This window comes from Pelecanus crispus, chromosome 10 (genome assembly GCF_030463565.1).
Source record: "Pelecanus crispus isolate bPelCri1 chromosome 10, bPelCri1.pri, whole genome shotgun sequence".
In the NCBI taxonomy this organism is placed as follows: Eukaryota; Metazoa; Chordata; class Aves; order Pelecaniformes; family Pelecanidae; genus Pelecanus; species Pelecanus crispus.
Window position 1 is genome coordinate 18,667,425 of NC_134652.1, and position 20,935 is coordinate 18,688,359.

The following is a 20,935-nucleotide window of genomic DNA, read 5'->3' on the forward strand; positions in this document are numbered from 1 at the left end:
GTAAAAGCCATCTTTATATGCACAAGACAGACTAGTGATGCAAATTATTTGCTAAATCAATACCTAAGTTTAAACTTTAAAAAGAAAATGTGCGTAGAATGGTTGAGTCTTACATCTGCAAGAAATGGCACTTCATATGAAATAGGACAGATCATATAATTTGATTATTATTTTGAAACACAACAATACTAATGCATATATAGACATCAATGAACAGCAATTGTATGAAACTAGAACAGGAGCCTCCACATTTTGCAGACTTTTAGTCAATTGAAGAGATCGTTCTAAATCTCAAAAGTATTTTAAATGAGCCAAAAATCACTTACTTTAATTTGAGTAACTATGTCAAAGATGGTCATCACTGAATACCTAATTGCATTTGAGTTACTCATATGACACGTACATTCGTAAGATTGCATTTTTTAGGATTGTTATTTTAATGTAACAAAGTAAAGTTAAGCCAAATCAATTAACTGTTTAAGAAAGGTCGCAAAGAGTGAAATGTATGACCCTCCTTTCTTTTCTGACACTAACAGTTTTCAGATGGTCCATGTGCATCTTTAACACTCTCTGTTTCTTTCTTTCTTTTAAATCTCTTATGAGCTATACACACACATTTTAGTTAAAATGAATGTCAGGACAGGTTTCTGCTACCAATTAAGTTACTGCTCATGCTCCCTATTATTTACCTGTTCAACATGTAAACTGAACAGTATAGGGTTCATGAACAGGCTATGCAGTGAGACAACATTAAGGCAAGTTCCTGAGAAGAATGGAGTAAACTATTGCATCGGTAACAGACAGCTCTGCTGCTGGGGGTGCAGAAAACCTTGTAAGGCACTTCAAAGCAATACTGCAGTAAGCCATAATATATGAAGCTCTGTGTAGCTTGCCATTAGCTTAATTTCTATCAAAATCACTATTACTCCTAAGGCTACATAAAATCACTGATGATTCCACATCAGAGAGAGAAAAAGATTATATTTATCCCTCCCCTGGTTCTGAGCTACCAGTACAAAAATATATTTAGAGAGAAAAGCATAGCAGCCAAAATGTTACAATTCTGTCGTCAATAAAGTATATTTAAATCAGTTAGTCACCAGGTTATCTACAGTGGCTAGCACAGCAGTCGCTTCAAATATGTACCTTGACTTAGATAGTTGTTTTTGAACTTTATCCTAAGGACTGTAATCCACATTCATTTTCATACTGCTTCTTAAAGGTTAAAAAAAAAAAATCACTGCAGAATTCAACCCTCTTGTCAAGGTCAAGACCTACCTTTAATGAATGAAGCCAGTCTGAATGGAAAAACACTGGATAATAAATGACTTTGAAAGACAGGCCAGCCAATGTCTAATGTTGGACCAATATGCAGTACCTCTTGATTATTTTCTGGTGTAAGTATTTGTACAAATTTACAATCCAGTACAGGAAATCTATATCCCCATAGCAATACCAGCTCCGTTTGCATGCAGTAACCCACGCAGTCAACACAGAAATTTTTAAGGAACAGTTACCTTTGGATTTTCTGTATTTAAAGGTCAACAAAATGACAGTATATTTATTTTCTTCTTTCAGGTTTGGTATATGACAAATAGTCGACCACTCTGGCAAGAGCACTTTGACAACTGGAAGCTTTCCGCGCATGCGCTCCCAAGGAATCATGGGGTTTGAAGTCTTATCTATAGATGGCATTTCACTGCTGCCTATCCTGAAAGGAAGGGGGAACCAAAGGAAAAAAAAATACGTGCACGTTCCCTCTTTCCAGGGAAAACTGCTGCAATCTGAAACACCAGCTCTGAGAAAATAAATATCTGTCAGTTTGGGCTGAAAGTGAGTAGTTAAATAAGAGCTTTTAACAGTTTAATTTATAAGCCCAGATCAAATAGCTACCTATTCAGAACAACAATCGCTAGACAAAGAAATAGTTCTAGTATTTCCAAACTTCCTTCCAAACTCCAGACTTCTAGTATAAGAAATTAATTATAAGCTCATATGAGCTATAAAATATACAGCTATTGCAAAGGAGATTGTGTCATCCTGCTTAGCTGAAGAAAATATTAAATAATCACCTGTCATAATATAATTTCAAAAAACATTCTGCAACTCAAACACCAACAGGTCAAGTATGAGAATTTAAAAAAAAAAAAAAAAATCAAAATCAGCACGGAGGCAAAAAGTTGTACTATTTGGATAGTTTCCAATTTCCAAGTTACCACTTTTTCATTACTGAGTTACTGTTACTACACCGAAAATTCTACCAAAAAATAAGCTACTCAGAAAAAAGGAAGGTACAAATTTTACTATTTAACATTTCATCTACTCTGTACACTGTGGTTCCACATTTCAACTACCTCCCTTCCACTATGCAGTATCCACATATCTCCAACCTCCATACCAACACACAGCCTGACAGGAGTTCCTCTCGTAAGATATTAATATTTTGATGATTAGTGTAGGTCAGATAAAGTTTTCAGAATTTCATTTACTGGCACTTGTGTTCTGTCTTGTACTGGTCCATGAATTATTCTGGGTATTTATTCTGGGTAACCACTCGTAATACTAATTATTCAGGACCAAATACTAATGCTTATATGGAAATTACATAGTTGAAATCAGAAATGTGAACATATCAGTGTTTAATAAAATTGCAGGCTGCTTTTTCAAAGGATGAAATATGCATAGCTTTATGGGTGAGAGAGAGAGAGATGACCAAAGCTGAGAAAGATAAATTAGGGCAGCTGAAAATCAGTTGTTAAAATACTTACGTCTCTGCTGTCTACAGTCTGTTTATGTTGGACTGTATGGTCTGCCTGCCTTAAATCAATGTTGTAATTAAGAGTTTCTCAACACTTGCTCTAACCTGTTTGTGCTACTCTGAATCATTAAGGGCAGGAAAACTGCTTTCTTACAGCAGTTGAAAATACCTCATTTGTTGAAATATCCCAGCTAGCACAGGGCTGGCTCTAGGCGTTCTATACCCCTCCCTTATGTCCCTATTTACTTCTGGGTTATTACTTTTCAGATGATTTGATGATTCATGTGGAAGGGACCATACCTTTGCTGTCAGTTCTTCCCAGGAGACAGCTTCACTTCGTAGATCAATTATTAAGACAAGGGGAGTGCTCATTCCAATATTCACAAATGGAGAAGCACTCCAGAACCAAAGAAAATCAGGACATAAAGACAGTTTTTGATCAACTAGCCACTAGAAGAAAAACATTTTTTTGTTTTTACCAGCCAACTCTTTCGTAACTGGAAGTTAAAAGATAATAACAACAGCTGTATCAGAACACAAGAGCTTAATTCAATCTGGTATCTGAATTACTTGACCTGGGCCAGCTCCAAAGAAACAAATGTAAGAAAGGCCCAAATAAGCCTAGCTAACTCAATTAACATTGTATTGAGTGTATTTTTATTTTATGAAATTCATTATGAAACAACTGAAGCCTACTATAACTAACAAACCATGCTAGTCTTTTTGCCAGCAAGTGAATATTCCAACGAGCTTCAAGGTTAAAATGAAGTGTTATGTTACTGAAAAAATGAGGTTTTTGTAGAAACATTTTTGTCAGTTTAGAAATGTTTCATTTCAGCTTAATTGAGGGCTCCTTGTCTTTTAAAAGATGGAATCAAGTAGATTAAAAACACCTAACTGATCTTGTAATTTATGTATTACTATCATAGCAGCTAAAATGCAGTTTTGCCAAAATAGAATACTTTCATATTGCCAGGTTACTTAGCTTTGTTGAAAACAGTAAATAATTCCAACAGTCTTAATGTTGTCAGATCAAAAGAACTGTATTAAGGTACTGCTTCTTCATTATTCGGCCTCTTTTTCAGGTCTTGCTGAAATGGTCAGATAAATATTTAATATACCTCCACATTATTCTTACAGTAATTGCTTGTCAACTTCTTTTTAAGCTTAAATCTGTATAAATTTGTTATCAAACAATTTAGTATTTTAAAAGTTGATCTTTTGACATAAATCTGATAGCCAAATTTAGGGCTCAATGTTAAGCCCTAAATAGCTTATATTGTTTTTTGTGATTTTCATTAAGTTCTGTACTTGCCTTCAAATGTGCGTTTTTTTTAAATTCAAAACGGCTGCCATCTCCAGTTAGTATCAGTGAGGCTGAACTCAGTCAAATCTCAATTAGTAGCAATCATTTTCCCTCACTTTGCATTGGTGAAAGGGAGTCTGTTCCCAGGAGACTTCTCTCTGGGCTCAAATGCAGCTACTAGCAGATGAAGGCAAGAGAGGACAGAGTGAGACAGTGCAATGAACATCATGGAGACAGATGGAAGGAACAAAAAAGAATCTATTAAGGAATGATATGGAAAGCAATAGTTTTAAAAATGAAAAAACTGCAAGAGGCAACCTGTGATTTATAGTGGAAATTGCCAATGCAGAGAAGGAAACATAAAAAGTGGAAAGAAAATGAAGAGAAAAAGGGGATGAGGGAGAGTGAATTGAAGGAGGAGATTGCTGGGGAGAATAAAGTAAGCATTTGAATAGAGCAGCTGCATATCCGGTCTTGTTAAGGGGAGGAGATGAGGATGGAATGACAACTCTCGCTCTGTCAGGGAATAAGGAGGTTTTTTCCTAAAATTTAGAAACCGTTGGTTATATATGTATTTTAGGATCACACTTTGATTCTGAGAAGAGCAGACAAATGGAGAACACATACTCCAAGCTGTCCAACAAACTCCTGAACTTAATAAAAAGGCATAAATCGGTTTTTAAATTTCAGCATCTTTAAGCTATTTATGGGATGTTAAGAGATCTGCCATTATAGAATCATAGAATCGTTCAAGTTGGGAGGGACCTTTAAAGGTCATCCAATCCAACCTCCCTGCAATGAGCAGGGACATCTTTAACTAGATCAGGTTGCTCAGAGCCCCGTCCAACCTGACCTTGAATGTTTCCAGGGATGGGGCATCTACCACTTCTCTGGGCAACCTGTTTGTGTTTCACCACCCTAATTGTAAGAAATTTCTTCCTTATATCCAATCTAAATGTACCCTCTTTCAGTTTAAAACCATTACCCCTTGTCCTATCATATTTTTATGTATCCTATTATGTTTTAATAGTTCATATTGGGGGGGGGGGGGGGGGGGGAAGATGTCCAAACCTACCAGGTGTTCACTGTTTAACCTGACATTCAAGTTTTGTCCAGTCTTGTCATGCCTCCCTGTGCCAGTGGTAGAGCAAAGCAGCAGCATTCGTCACAGACTGTTCTTCAGCCTCAAATGGTAGCCAAGTGATCCTGGGTTCTGGTTACATTTCTTCAGGTAAGTATTGTTCACAGCCATTATTACTCATCATGACCTCATAGCTTTATTCTAAATGGCAGGCAACTAGCATATCCTTCCCACTCCAAAGCAAAAATAGAGAAATTGTACAAATCACATACTCCTAGGAATAAAACCACCTTCCCTATTTCCATTTGTAAAGTTTGAGAATAAATACATAAAATGTAAGCATTTGGCTAGTCTAGCTGATTGGTGCTCTGGCCAATAGACAATTCACTTATTCCAGACCAAGATTAGGAACCAGAAACTCTGATATCTAATATTGCTCTTATGTTTCATGAACAGCTGTAACTGGGACAGTGTGTATTAGGTTCTCTTCCAGGAAGTCATGCCCATATGGTTTACTCAGGCTACTGTACATCCAAGACTTCTCAGCAGTGCAAGCAAAACCAAATTTTAGTGTCTCGAGAATAAGTACAAAATAAATTTTCTGGGACAGGATATCAGCATGATGCCTTCTTCCTACCTGCATCTATACATACTTCCTGTAAAGAACATTTACATCACCGTAACTACTTTAGCATTCCTGTTTATGATATTTGTAGCAGTTAGAAAATAAACAACACCCTCCCTACTCTATACATATAATACAGCTTACAAGTCCAAGTCCAGATATGTTACAAGCATTTTACAACACTTTTCTCTCAACAAAGACTCTAAAAACCAGACTGATCTTTCCTTAGCTAAGGCAGCAGAGTCAAAGAATCCAGTATATTCACTAAAGTCTCCTTCCTCTTCTACCTGATCTCTATAGTCATGTATATCCACCACACAAATACTACTTGTCTCAACAAAGAAAAGATGTAGGTTGATGCAGCTGTACGATTGTGGGCTTGGCCCCGTAAATTACTACCTTGTACGGCAACTGCAGTATAACAAAGTTGTAATTTACACAAGGTATGAGGGACTAGGTACACGTAACAAAACTTATTACAAGAGCTATTTGTTAAAAACATACAGACATATGTATTTATATATAACCTGAAAAGGAAAATTCAAAGTTGATCTTTACTAACCAACCTTCCCAAGAATCTGGAACGTCACAACTGCCTCTGAAAAGTAAGATCTTGCCCTTTGCTTGGGGAACATGACATTATGCAGAACCTTTACATACATGCAAATATGCATACACTTGGACTGAGAAGAGTGGGAGAACAGACACCCCTGATGGAGATAAACAGGAAGGCAACTTCTCTCCAGGTGCTATCCACCTCTTTGTTCTATAAAGGCTTTTCAGCTTCTAAATCTCCAGTTGCACAGGCTGCGATGCTCTGTATGGACTTCAGAACATATAACAAAATTTAAAAGCACTTTAGAAGGATTTTTTTCCCATTAAGAAGCACGCCTACAAACTGAAATCAGAGCATTGGCATTACCACCAGCCGTCCCACGCCTCACTCGCTGACAGAAGCTAGTGGCCACCAGGCCTCCATCAAGCACGAAGGGCCACTTACAAGGGCGCCGGCTGCTTGTCCTTGTCATTGCCAACAAGCCCACAGAAACGGATTATTCCCTTCCGCCGTGCCGGCCACCGCCCTCCTCGGCAGCGTGGCCGGGGCAGGCACCTGGCCAGGTGCCCTCTTCCCTCGGGCCTCTCCGCCCCAAGGGCAGGTCCCGGGGAGGCCGGCCGGCCGAGCAGGGGGCGGGAGCCGCCTGCACCTGTTCGGCAGGCGAGGGAATGGCGGGGGTGCGCAGGAGGGCGCTCCTTCCCTGAGGGGGCCCCACGCCCTGCGTGAGCGGGGAGGGGGCAGAGGAGGCGGCGGCCCGGCCTCCCCTCCCTCCCTCCCTGCGCCTGCGAGGAGGGGCGGCCGGCGGCAGGAGCGGGGCTGCGCCGCCCCCCTCACGCGCCGCGGAGGGCAACGGTCGCTGCGCGAGGAGGCGGGCGGTGGCGCGAGCGCCCTTCCCACTCCCCCGCCCCTTCAGGCCCTCGGGGGAACCTGGGCAGGGACGGCGGCGGGGGAGGGGGGCGAGGCGCGGCAGCCGCGGCGGAGGCCGCGGGGCCGGGCCGGGGGCTGAGCTTCCCCCCGTGCGCGCCAGCGCGGCCGTCCCGCCACCACCGCGTTCCCCTACCTGCCCCACGCGCGGTGCCGGGCAGCGGCTACGCGAGGGCGGCGAGGAGAGGCACGGGGAGGGGAGAGGGCGCGGCGCGGGGAGAGGGCGGGCGGCGCCCCCCGACGGACCTTTAAACTCCCGGCGGCGGCGGCAGGACTACGCTTCCCAGCGTGCCGCGGGGCCGCCCCCGGTTGCCCGGCGCAGGCGCGCTGCGGCGAGTGGGCGGTGGTGACGGCGTCGCGGCTGCGCTCGGCACCTACCTCACAGAGGCGTCGCGGCCGCCGCTTCTCACCCCGGCAGCGCGGCGGCCCGGGCCGCGCAGCTTTTGCGTGCGGCTCCGTCCCGCCTCAGCGGCCGGTCCTCCGCTTCGTCCCCTCCCGTTGAAGGAGGGGCCGCCGCGGCTGGCTGGCGGGAGGGCGGTTTCGCTGCCTGCCCTCTCGCTTCCCTTCTCCTGCTGCCACACGCGTGACGCGCGGCTTCGTCGGCGCCGGGGCCGCCTTTGTCAGGCTCCGGGCCCTCGGCTAGGCCCGCTCCTCCTCCCGGGAGCCATGTCCGAGCAGACGGGCTTGGCCCTACCGCAGACCATGGACAGGTACGGGGAGGGCCCGGCGCTGGGGCGCGGCGGGAGGGGCCCGCCGGGGTGGGCGTGAGTCCCCCGGGCCGCCGGCGGCGGAGGGTCCGCGCCGCCCGTGGCCTGGTGCGGGCCGCGGGGGCGGTTGCGGGGGGCCGCTCCGGCGCGGGGCCCCCGCAGCCGCTGCTGGCGGGGGGCCGAGGCGCGGTGGTGGCCGGGCAGGGCCTGGGCCGGTGGCGCGGGTCCGGTTTCACTTTCTGGCTTCTGGAAACTTTGGTGGTCCGGGCGAAGCCGTGCCAGCTCTGTCGTAAATGAGCGCAAGGTGCCGTGGGCAGCAGTGTGGGGGGTGTGGAAGGGTCGCTGTGGCAGCGCTGGGGCAGGAGGAGGTGTGCCTGGGCTGAGTGGGGCAGAGTGGTGGAGGTCTGCAGAAGGCTGTCCGGTGTCTGTGGGTCTAGAGGATACTGTAGGTATGGAAAGCATTGGCACGCACGTAAAATAAGGCACCGAAAGACGACCAAAGCTTAACTGGCATTGTGTGTTTTGTTGCTGGTTTTATGATCTTTGAAGAAAGCCTACAATTGCTCTTTGGAGTGCTGTTGGAAAGTACAACCTAAAAACTACTGTGACTTAAGTGTAGGGGAGGAAAGACGCTTACTAACTCTTAAATTATTTTTATTACGGTTGTTTTCCCTTTATGCTTTTATTTGAATATGTAGCACTTTCACCCTTTTCTGCTGAGGGCTTAAGGTTCCTTACGTATAATTTTGAGTCATTCAGGAAGCCCATAAGACCCACCCCGATAAACAACAAAAACAGATTGGTAGCCTTTTATTGCAAGAGTTGTGATAGCCTGGTATTTCAGAAGGTGGGGACCGAAAAGGAATCAGGCTTCTGTTGATGAACCTGTCAAGCTTTCATCATAAGAAAGCAAAAAAAAAAAACCAAAACAAAAAAAACCCTGGTGTTTTTTTCCTTTCCAGGTCACCTCTAAGGAAAGAGGATTTAGCAAAATACAGGCTGTCGTCAGGCAAGTGATGGAGATATAAACTATGTGAGGCAGGGGCAGAACTTGTGCAGCCTGGAAGGTGAGGATGAGAAGTTTCAGTTTGATGTTGAAAGAGGATAAAAGTGAGTTGGGGAGGGAGGGGGATAAAGTTGTTTGTGTTTTAGAAAAAACGAAGACGTGAGAGATGACAATGGGATGATTTAGGTTATCTTTTAGAACAGTGCCTGTCAAGGAGACTAGCAGTCAGGAACAATAAGTGCATTTCCAAGAAGTAACAGGAAGGAGGTAGATTTTTAGAAATACTGTCAGGAAAGTATTCAGTTTGATATGCTTCCCATGAATGTAGGGAATAAAAGGGAAGAATTAAGGAAGACAAAAAGAATTGGGAGGATGATGATGATAGAACTATTGTGCAGGAGTAGGGGAAAAAAGAAGGAAAAGATCAGGAAGAGTGTTGCAGAATCAACTCCTCTGAAGCTAAATAAATCTCATCTTCATCCTGAAGTTTGTAGTCCAGTAATATGTAATATTTTATGTTTGCGAGTTCTAGGAAACCATGATATTGTGAGTGGATTCCTTACTGCCTATGGCCGTTATATCATACCACGAAGTTCTTGTTCACCCTTTTGGGAAATGGCTGTAAGGTGGTGTTTATAATCTGTGGTGTGAACAACTATTAAATTAAACAGTTAATTAAAAAAGGGAAATTAGTTAACTGGTAGCCAAAACAGTTTACTGGTCTTCAGTTGTTATGTGTAATGGATATGTGGGGTTTGATGTACATTTAATATTCTTGTATCCTTTCAGCTTTGTGAAATTGTAATTTGTATGTCTGGCCCTTTTCAAAGACTTTTTCCAGTAAACTTGGAGTAGCATAGTTGATATAACCTAAAACAATTGGAAGTGTCCCTGACTTGCTTCATAACAAGGACAGTGGGGGAAAAAGTTAAGTACCTAGGTAGCGTAAAAGGAAGTATGAAGAGAGACTGTGGCTTTCATCTGAGAATTTATTGGGCTCAGCATAGGAAACTTTGGATGAGAAGCGGTGAATGGAGTGGTCCGAAGGAGCCAAATATGTAGGATTTGAGTTTAATTCAGAGTGTAGTACAATACCAATAGGATTTTGGAGTAACAAAGACCTCAAAATGTGGTCAGTGTAAATAATTTTTCAGTTACGTATTGGGTTTATAGAGCGGGACATTGGAAGGAACCAGTTTTCATCCATCTCTTATTTCTGAAAGTCATACATAACTGTTTTCATGTTGTATGTAGTGATGATCAAGATAAACCTTCAATATTTCACATCAGGGGATGTAACCCATTAATGAATCAGCTGTAGGGATTCTGAGGGATCGAAATGCCTCTGCTGTCCTCTTACCTTTATTGCTCATGACAGTTGTTTTCCTGGGTAAGAGAAAAAAGTACGTATGCAAAAGCTTAAGAGTAACTGTTAATGGATTATAACTTAACACAGAGTGCATATTTTTGAATCAAATTTGGATCTCTTGGTGGAGGATGCAGAAAATAGCTTTTCAGTGAATAAGATGTTAATTTGATTCTGATAGATAAGTCATTAGGAGGGGAAAAAATAGGATTTTCTTTTGTTTCCAGTACCTAGGTGGTCATGCTGAGAGTGGTGATGTACTGTTTTATCAGGATTAAGGTGTTGCTGCAGATCTGAATGTATGCGCTGCTTTGTATACAAGGGTCAGAGCTCTTATAGCAAGTTCTTCAATTATGTATTTGTGAGAGAGAACAGTTGGCTTCTTCTCTTGACTCTTTGATTGTACATCTGTATGACATACAGGTTTGGGTGGGGTTTTTTTCCTGAATAAAGCAATTTGGATTCCTCCAGTGTAAAGAGTGTCTTGATAGCATCTCAACATTGTTGCCCGGGATTCATCTTTCTTTTATGTATTTTGTGCTCCACCCTCCTTTATTTCCCCTGCATAATTTCAGTCTGGAAGCAAACCACACATTTGTGACAGAGAGGGTAAATAGCTGTTAAAGTATAAGGAGTTTGTTACTTGAAATTTCTAGCTAAGGATTTTATACTTGCCTGAAGGATTGGCTACAGCATGAATACAAGAAGCATGAGAAGTAGACATGACCATGCACTGACACTACGTTCTGGAGTTCACTTGTTTGCAGCATTTAGGAAACTAATCCAGATGATTATCACGATCATTTCTGGCCTTAAAATTGGAATTTCCATCCCTCTTGTAATTTTTTTTTTTTCTTCTAGCTCATGTTCAAATAACAGGCCCAGATAATAGTCTTAAAATACCATCCTTTTCTGCATGCAGAATTCTTTGCAGTCTGTAGTAAAGGGCCATATTCCTCGACTAATTTGTGCACTTGAAGGCAGTGGTTAGTGGTCTAAATTGTGAGGTTTTATTATTTTTAATCCCTTTATTCATGTTGTTTTAATGCATAAATTACAGAATTATAGGAATTTCCATTTAAAAAATGAAATTATGTGGCAGTGGTTTTTTATATGCTGTTAATCAATGTAAAAACATTTTTCAAGATTTATTTAAATGAAATTGCTAGATTACATGAAAATGTCTTAGAAATTATAGCTATTACTCCACTGAGTGCACAGGGCAAACTTTACTTGAAAGTCAACCCTAATGCATTTGTCAAACTTTAACAGGCAGAGGCCATTTGATACGCTATGCATATTTTTAATGTAAAAGCATTTTTTAAGGGAATACCTAGAAATACTATATTCTGAATGGTATTAGGATGTTAAACCCTTACAGTGAAATTCTTGTGCCTAGCATGCCAAGATCATGACCTGAGTCAGTCCTTCTTGTGTTTTTAAATATAACTTTGAAAATGCACAAAAAAACCTTAAGTATTTTGTGGGCATTTTTCATGTTTCATATTCAGTTAGGTCCTATATATTTTCTGTCTCTCAGCACTGTTTGACAACAGTTCTTCCAGTTTGAACACTTCTAATTGTTTCTTCTAGCTGCCCTGTGTAGCACCTGTCATAACAGGTATTCTGGCTTCTTAATGCTTTTTTCAAACATTTTCATTCTTCTGGGTAACTTTGAAGATACTATGTTGAACTTTCTGGCAGATTCTGGCAGATTTTGGTGCTCTATTTGATTAAAAACTTAATTCTGTAAATACTTAGTATTTTTCCTGTGTCATTTGTTAGTCAAATACAATTTGACTTTACCTCTTCTATTTTTTTTATAGTTATGTTTTTAAGCAGAACTAATGTGTAAATTCAGTTTGTTTTTAATTTATGTCTATAGCTACATCTTGTCAGTTTGCTATTTTATAGCTTTCTGTAATAGCTTGCACGTTATTGCCAGGACATCAGTTGGCTGTGGTCCTGTACCTCTTAACCTTCTTACAGAACACTCAACTGGGTCTCGCCAGAGTTGCTGTTAGAACACGTATGAGAAAACAAAACTAATAACTATTTATCTTACTATGCAGTCTTCTCACTGTGTTGGTTGAGCAGTTGCTTTCTGAAGTGACAAGACTTGAAAAATAGTTATTAAACATGTACTTGCCATAGGGAAGTCAGTGGCAAGCCCATGTTGATAGAAAACCTAGACAATATAAATATTTGATTAAAAAAACCTTTCAATGTGATCAAATTTAAGAAAATATTGTTACTTTTATAAGTGTATCATCAGATGGTCTTGGATTTATTTGTTTGCAAAGATACTGTGGTCAGTCTGCTATCTTCAAAAAAGTGTGCTTAACCACATGCCAGCTTTTTCCTAGCTATGTCATTGCCTATATCTACCTTAATGTGAGCCATAATGCTAAAATGTACTCACATTTTTATAAGCTTTATTCTGTTGACTTGAGTTGGGTTATGTGTGGATTGCTTTTGCAGTTGGTTATACCAAGGGTTCAGAATGCTGGAGTATTGTTTTGTAGGGTTTTTTTTAAAGCATGTTCTGCCGTAGTGATTTGTGGTGCTCCTTATACCGTCTAAATTAAAGATGACAACTGCTTCCTCCTTCCCATATATTTGCCAGCTGGCCAGAATGTGGTCGCTTTTGCCTTCTGTTTTTTCAGTATTCAAAGACGTTAGTCAAAATATGATAAATAATCCATTGAATGCTTGTGCAGGTACATGCTGAAAAATCAGTGTAGTGGTAATTTTAGCATAGTTTAACTTTTGAATTAGCACGCTTTATTTTCTGAACAGGTAGTAGTTGGTTCCACTGTGGTCGATATGCAGCCTTCCTTGATAGAAACTAGAGCAACATCATAGGACTGTTTTGTCCTCTATCCTTGCAATTCCTTCTTTAAAGGAGACAATAGAGTTGAAATTGCAGCTAGACTTTAAAAGCAATTAAAAGATAAAATGCAGAATTGTAGTTGGCTTAAGAAATTATTTATACTATCAAGAGAGGAATACTGTTGCAACTAAATTTTCTCTTTGCCAGAGCACTGATGTGCCAGAAAAATTTGCGTTCAAAAGTTGCAAAATAGCGGATTCAAGGGTCTTTTAGTTCAGTTTTCTGAACTGTCATCTGATTCCATGGTATTTTTTTTTTAAAGAGAAAAAGCATGTGCATGGTTTTGTACATCATTTTCAGTTGCTCCTTTCATTCCAGTTAGTATGGGTGGTGGTGTTTGTGTTGGTATGAATCTTTTCCTTCCCTCTTTGGAAGTGTGGGCACTGATTTAGGTTTATTTGCACAATAAACTGTTGGTTTGGTTGCTGAAGACCCAGGTTAGGATTAAGACCTTAATGGTACAACCTAGGCAATGTAATTAGTGCAGTGTGGTCTTTGATTAAAGACCTTTATTCTGAACTCCTTAAACTTGTACTGGGTGTTGTGTGCTGTGAATATCTCACTGACTAAAGTTGACACGAGTAAACCTTTGTAGGAGTGGAGTTCAACCAGATAAGATATGCAGAGTAATAAACAACATAAAACACTTCACAGGATTTATGTAGGATTTTTACTTTTCACAATTTACCGTCTCTGCAGCTACTCAGTCTGTTTGTTCTACTTGCGCTGATTAAGCACGCCTCTCTTCATTGCCCTACCTGAAGGAATTGTTTTCTTTCTACACAACACAGTTAAACTCAGTTTTTTGAAAGAGGACTTTCCCTGGCTTCTGGTTGATGTCTGTCAGCAACTAGAAGTGCCTGGCTTTATGTTGTTCCTCTAGAGTAAGTTATGCATGCTTAGAAAGAAGAGAGTTTAAGAATAAGTGGGCTGTGCTGGGTTAATCTTTACCAGAAAGGAGACAAGGTGTTCTTCCCTGTCTTTACCTCAACTGATTGGAAGCTGATGTTGATACAGGAAGGAAAAAGCAAAATTATGTGTATCTTAGAGTGGGTTTGAAGAATGGAAGTTTGAAACAGTAATTACTTTCTAATAGCTTGACTTTTTCATTATTCCTTCATACCTGGTACATCCCTTGCTATTCCAGTTCTCTTTATGCCAAAGGTTCTGTGTAGATTGAGTCTTACCAGTAAAGATGATTAGTGAAGACTGATTGCAGACCTGTAGAATGCCTTTTGCCCATCTGTAGTATAAAAGTGTCAGCATGTTCTTTATAAACTCTCTTAACCTTTTGACTGTCACATGCATTATATTTCCATCTTTGATGTCTGCTTTGATATGCTTAGGAGCAAACATACATGTTTTAATTGCTGCTTAACTGTTAACTTCCACCTGCAGACAGTAGGCAATTACTCCTCCTATCTCAATGTGGGGAGGACTCCTGAGAGACTATTTAGCTTTTTGGTACTAAAAATCTTGGTATTCCATGTATTATCAAAGGCATTCAAATAATACTTTCATACGTTGTATCTGCTTTATCTAAAAAAGCTATACAAAAACCTGTTTATTGATATCTACCACGTAAAAGTGCTCAGACCTGTATAATAGTGCTTAACTGTGATTGCTTCCTTTGGCATGGTGTCTTACAGTGCTCACTGAAGTTAAAACTTTTGATAATTAATGCAAAGGTTTGAATAAATATCTTTATAATAATTTACAGAGAAAGATAATTAAAAGGTTCGGGTATTAATTTTGGAATGTCTTTTTAATTAATACTTGAAGTGGTAATGAATATGCCAGCTGTTTAGGACTTTTTTGCTTGGTGCTTCTGACATCTTAATCTGCTTATGGTCTTACTGTACTGCAGAGTGGGTGAGAAGTTCCTTGTGTGAAAGTGATAAGACCTTTTTGATGCCTTTTATTTTCTTCCTCTTGGCAACAGAATGAGTTGGATACTAGCTTGTTACAGGATGTAATACCTATCTTTATCAAAAGAGTGCATGACTTGCTCATTTTTTTACTGGCACTTGTATGAGAAGACCCAATTTGAAGTGGTTAAGTTCTTCTAAGCAAACTGTTTCTGGTTAATGTTTCTAAATGAAACTGTTATTAAGGTTACAGAAGATGGTCGAGGGGCTGGAGCATATGACTTACTAGGAAAAGCTAGAGGGAACTGGGCCTGCCTAGCCTGAAGAAGAGATAGCTTGGGGAGAGCTAATAGCTTCCTAATACCTACCGAGGAGGTTGTTCAGAAGACAGTCTGGCTCTTTTTGGAGGTTCCTGGCAGGATGATGAGAAACAACGACCGTACATTTGAACAGAGAAGGTTTCAGCCTGTGGGGATGGGGAGCGATGAAGTCAAGCTTTGGAACAGGTTGCCCAGGGCAGCTGTGGATCTCTGTCCATGGGGCTTTTCAAGACTCAGCTGGAGAAAGCTCTGATAGTCTGGTCTGAATTCAGTGTTGCTTCTGCCTTGGGCAGAAGGTCTGACTAGAAACCTCCTGTGGTCCCTTCCAACCCAAATAATTCTGTGATACCAGGTCTGGATGGAACCCCAATATATTGGACAACACAATTAAGGCTTTATTTGCACTGCATGACATGAGCATACTGTGCTGGAGGTCCCAATACAAGAGGTACAGTCCACTAATACCTTCTGGCAAATCTGCACTTAGACTTTTTTAGCATCTGCTCTGAAATCTGTACCTAGAGGGCTTCTTGTCTAGTCATCTAGTGAGATAACTTTTCGTTAATAGCTTTCTACTGTTCAATGAAAGTGCTTAGGCTCAGGATTTTTGTGACAGTGATTCTGGGGAAAAGATTATAGCAAATTGAATGATAACACACTATACAAAATGAAACACATAGGATAAGAAAAATTCCAATCAAAATCTCCACTTTCAAATGCTGTTTTAAAAAAAAAAAGTTTGTACTAAAGTTGTATTAAACCTGGGACTAGCTGTTCATTTGTTTATAACTTTAAATCTTAATTATCTTAGCTGATTAAGATAAAAATGAAAATTAAACTGGTCTGCTCTGTAACAGTTTTCCTATAATAAGTAAATACTAATTGACTTAAGGGCCAACCATAGAATCTTGGTATGTGCTTATGTTTGGAAACAGCTCTCACAGGAAGCAAACTTTTTGGGTAAGTGTAGTTAGCATTTCTAGGCTTTTAGGTGTTTGATTGCTGATAAGCATTATGAACTATTTAATGTTCTCAGTTTATGTATCTGTGCCTGTTTGTCCCTTTGATCATGCATTCTTCAAGGTGTGTGCGTATTGAAAGAAAGTGTTAACACAGTGTGAAGGTAGTGAATGAATAATAGAGTTATTATGGAGAAGAGGGGCTAGCATTTAGTGATTTATTTTTTAAAGCCATTTCAATATAGTAGTTATTTCTTCACAATCTTTCTAGAAAAAATATTAGACCCTCTATTTTAAAGCTGTAATGTTGTCTTTACATGGATTTCTGATCTTTCCTCATTTCTCATGTTATACATGCCTCCTCTTGAGATCTGAGTGCTTTTGTTTAGAAGTGGATATTTTATATTGGACTAAAATGTGCCAACATAAGTTAGCCTTCTGTGAAGGCTATAATTACAGAAGGCCATGTGCTGAGTTCTTGTGACTGTTCTACTGGTGAGTCATGCAGTCAATTCTGCAGAGTGCCCAGGAGAGTTATGATCAGACACCTTGGAGTTTTGTTCACATTTATTCAGAGTAAAGACATTTTCAGTGTCTGCCGCATCTGAGTGGTTTTTGTTGTTCTTGAGGTATGCGTGTCCCGAGAATGTATCTCAAATTGTTCAGTTTTTATTATGTATATTAGGAGGATATAAGATGACTGACTTCAGTAGAGCTTTCTGGTTTGCTCTCTTATACTCTAAATTATCTGATAAAAATAGAAGTTATAAACTGAGAATAACTTGAGTAATAGTGTCCGTTATATAAACTCTTTGAGTTCAAAGCAATTTGCTTGCTTTGGAGTCTTCCTGCCAATTTTTGCAGCTTTAGGACTACACTTCCTATTTTTCTTCTCCTTCTCTTTTCTTTGGAAGAACGTAACAGAAAAGTTGCTTACCCTGTATGGTCAGTTTAACTCTGAAACTCTCTAGGCATGTATCATACAAAAATTGAACTTTTATTTCATAATTACCTTGCCTAAGAATGGAATGTAAAGTGAGTAGCCGTAAGTTTGGTTTCTAACAGATTAAGTCTATGCTTATGTGTTTACCTGTGTAACTAAAGGTATTGTGCCTAAAGATTAATTTGTATTTTTACATTACTTGTGTGATACTGGATAATTGCTGCAGGAGATGGAGCTCATGTAATGCAGGCTCTGTAAATGGAATGTAAATTCTTGTCTTTTATCTTTTGCTTGTCACAGCAACAGTTTGTCAAGACAGTTACAGTTTTAGACATGTCAAAGTTGGTCTGTTCTGTACGTATGTCGCTCTTTGATATTTGTAACATGTCATCTACTCTCTACAAATACCAGTACTGGTATTTTTCTGCTGCAACTCTCTTCCCTCTTCCCCCAGTGCAAAGTAACATTGTTTAATGCTAGTTTAATAGAAACTATGTATTTTTATCTTCTTTTTGAGACTGGGAATTGTATTTAACATGCCAGTTTAAAACAGCAGATTAAAAACATCTTGATACTAATCTTTGAAAACACAGATATGGTTAGTGCTCGATTAAAGAAGCTAATAAGTACATGTTAACCTTCTGTTATGGAAAAGTAAATCTTCCAGGACATACGAAGGACTAATGCTTGTTATCCCTTGTCTCAGAACTTGAAGGAATAAAGGTTAAAGTTAAATTCCTTTAAGTCAACCAAACACTTGCTTTAACTTACATCTTGGCTAATAGAGGAAAAATAGATACAGTTTTGCTCAGCAAGTGGCACAGCTAATTACAGAATTCTGACAAAGCAATGAAGCAGTTGTGCAGTGATTCCTAACCTTGGTCCACAGGCAGCATTTTCAAGCAAGCAGTATGCTGTAAGCAGAATTGTTTTGATGTCAAGGTTAGCCTCAGTGCTAGTATTTTTAAATTCTTCAATAATCTTAGGAAGTTGTTTTCTGGGAACATTGACTGGGGAATCTTTTGTATGTTCAATTAAGCTATAGCAGTATCTTAGAGCATTGTAGCATACTTTTTACTGAGAGTAAAAAGTCTCTTGTTACTAAGAAACAACCTCCTGTGTTCTAGAGCTTCAGATCAATTTTCTGCTGCCTGCATTGATACTTTTCAAATAAATCTTCCCTCTATCCTCTATTTAACTGTGGTCATTTAGCATTAATAAGTTGGAAAGTCAAATGAGTCATTTTCTGTGCACCATTCTTGATTAAATGTTTTTGGGTTGGTTTTTTTCCCCCCCAACCTTTTGTATGCCTTGGTTTAGTTTAAGTGTCACTGTCTCACTGGAGTGCGTATTGACTGAGCTACTGAAAACAGTGATGCATGTGTTCTTTTTTCTTCTCAAAAAGAGTAGAATTCAGGTCCTGATGACTGTGATCAGGGGTATAGTTGAAGATACTTTTTCCAGGAGGCCTCAAATGATTGAAATCAGACAGATATAGTTACTTGTTTGTTATACTTCTGTTGTCTGGCAAGTAAATCCTATGTATTGGAAACCATGGAGACAGTCAAGCCCCAAAGTTTAGCACATGGTGAAATGTGTGATATCTCTAGGGAGTGAGGACTGCTGTAAGAATTTAATGCAGTAGATTGCAGACAAATTACAGCAAAAATAGCTTTTAAAACTACTTTCAGGTCTGAAGTTGTCTTCCATTGCTAAATCTGGTAGTGTTGCTAAAACTAAGACAATATTTTTAGCCTCAAATAATAATACATCCTCCTTTAAATCTTATTTGTACATAAATGAGATAGTTCAGCTTCTCAGTAGTTGGGTGTCCTACCTTCCTAGTAGGTCATGTTACCTGTTAGAGAAGGCTGTGTGTGGTCTTCTTGCCATCTAGAGTTCTTGTGGTATCTTGAACATGCTAGCAGCTTTTCTTTCTTCAGCCAGTGTAAATATTAGTATATGAATTCTAGCTGATAGAGCCTTTTACTACTTCAGTTATACCTTGACATTATGCTGCTTTGCAATTAGAGATCGAGAGAAGTTAAGACTTAAAGGAATTTCTTCCGGTTTTCATTTTCTTCATCAGGAGGAGCTTTCAGGCATACTGCTATACAATTGTGTGAATATTACAGGCATTTAATACATAATTAAGATGTTTAAAGGAACATTCAAGGAAGTAACTTTAGCCTCTAAAACATAATTTACTAGTTGCTTCATATCTCTGTTACTTTCTAGGTTTGTGATTATTGACAGCTTTGTCAAACAATGCTTAAGAAAAAGTTTTCCCTATGTAGTGTGCTATCTGTATTATTAAAAAAAAAATTCCATGAAACATTTAAGGCATTAACTTAATGCTATTAGAATTCTTCAGTGTTTGCTAGGTGTGTATATAATTGACTATTTGTTCAGCTTCTGTTTTCAAATCATGTTGTTCAAGGTATATATCAGTTTTGGAAGTAAATTGGGTTTGGGGGGGGATGGGGTGGGGAGGTGTATGGGGTTCTTTGTTTTGGTTTTGTTGTTTGGTTTTTCCACTGGCTTTTAGTCACCTCTTTATTTTTCTTCCTAAACACGATGGTAAGAATCAGCGTTACTGCCCCCTTGCAGGCACTCAGTAGCTTAAATTTAGTTGTATGCCAAGCTGCTAATATATAATAATAATAGTTTAATTAGCAAAATGTGTAATGTTTTAGTAATAATAGTTTTACCTGATGTGTCCTTTGCACATTTTTAGGAGCGCCCTGTTTTCCCTCCCTTAAGAAATAAAACAAATGTTTGTAATAGCAAAGTTCTCTGTATATTTAGAGGCTCACAGCAAGACCACTGAGCCTTGGCAAGACCACTGAGCCTTGGCACTTATCAAATTTTCCTTTTGAAAAAGTGAGAGTATGGTAATATTATAGAAAGCCTTTAAGAGAACTGAATTTTGAAGTCTTTGCAAAAAGGATATGCCTGAATAACTGGTTTCAAAAGTTTAAATTTGTCCAGAATGAAAGGTAGTTTTTTTACTGATAGTCTAGATTGTCTTTGACAAACTAGAGACTAAAGCCCAATGAGATAGAATAAGGAGTCCCCCACAGATTTGGCTAAGCTGGGTAGAAGCAAAGGCCATAAAAGCCTTGTAAGGCACAATTCAAGCACAATAGGTGGTGGCTGGCAGTCAAAGGTTTAATTTTATCTACAAGCTAGAAAGTTGCCAGCAGGATTCTGTGAACTGTCCTTTACTCATATCTCTGCCTTTATATAGTGTGCCTAACTTGAGTGTAAAATATTTCTCTTTAATTGGAGCTATAATTGCGAACATATAAATAAGTTTAAATTGAACTTCTGGTAATCATCAGATTTTTCTGGTATACTTTCCAGTTAATTATTCTACATTTTGGTTGTTTTAAATTATTTTAGGTTTTGTTTTTATGTGTTTGACTGCTTATTGGGTTCTAGTTGTCCATGGGCTTTCATTAAAAGCTTTTTAAAATCTAGTTTAAACAATGCCATCCTGTGATTAGAAGAAGTCAGAACCTATATGCGGATACCACTTGTGTGGCCACCACCATCAGCCTGACGTTCTTTAACCTTTCCCTGCTTTGTTTAATGAAAGCACTACTTTTGTAGTAAAGGCT

The 20,935-nt window shown here is 39.7% G+C and overlaps 2 protein-coding genes across 9 annotated transcripts in view; one reads left to right on the top strand and one right to left on the bottom strand.

Moving 5' to 3' along the window:
• Positions 1–6,822, bottom strand: part of CPEB3 (cytoplasmic polyadenylation element binding protein 3) — a 97,900-nt gene extending 91,078 nt beyond the window's left edge. For 5 of the 7 annotated variants that reach the window (XM_075717541.1, XM_075717538.1, XM_075717537.1 and 2 more), the window contains exon 1: positions 1,518–1,686. In XM_075717541.1, the coding sequence (XP_075573656.1) occupies positions 1,518–1,665 (148 nt within the window). In that variant the 5' untranslated portion in view covers positions 1,666–1,686. Of the gene's footprint in view, positions 1–1,517; positions 1,687–6,336; positions 6,461–6,770 lie in introns of those variants that run through there. The other 2 variants (XM_075717540.1, XM_075717544.1) reach the window with 2 other exon arrangements.
• A 1,025-nt stretch (positions 6,823–7,847) lies between these two features.
• MARCHF5 (membrane associated ring-CH-type finger 5) overlaps positions 7,848–20,935 on the top strand; it is a 32,858-nt gene continuing 19,770 nt past the window's right edge. For both annotated transcript variants that reach the window (XM_075717546.1, XM_075717547.1), the window contains exon 1: positions 7,848–7,960. In XM_075717546.1, coding sequence (XP_075573661.1) covers positions 7,917–7,960 — 44 coding nt within the window. In that variant the 5' untranslated portion in view covers positions 7,848–7,916. The remainder of the gene's footprint in view (positions 7,961–20,935) is intronic.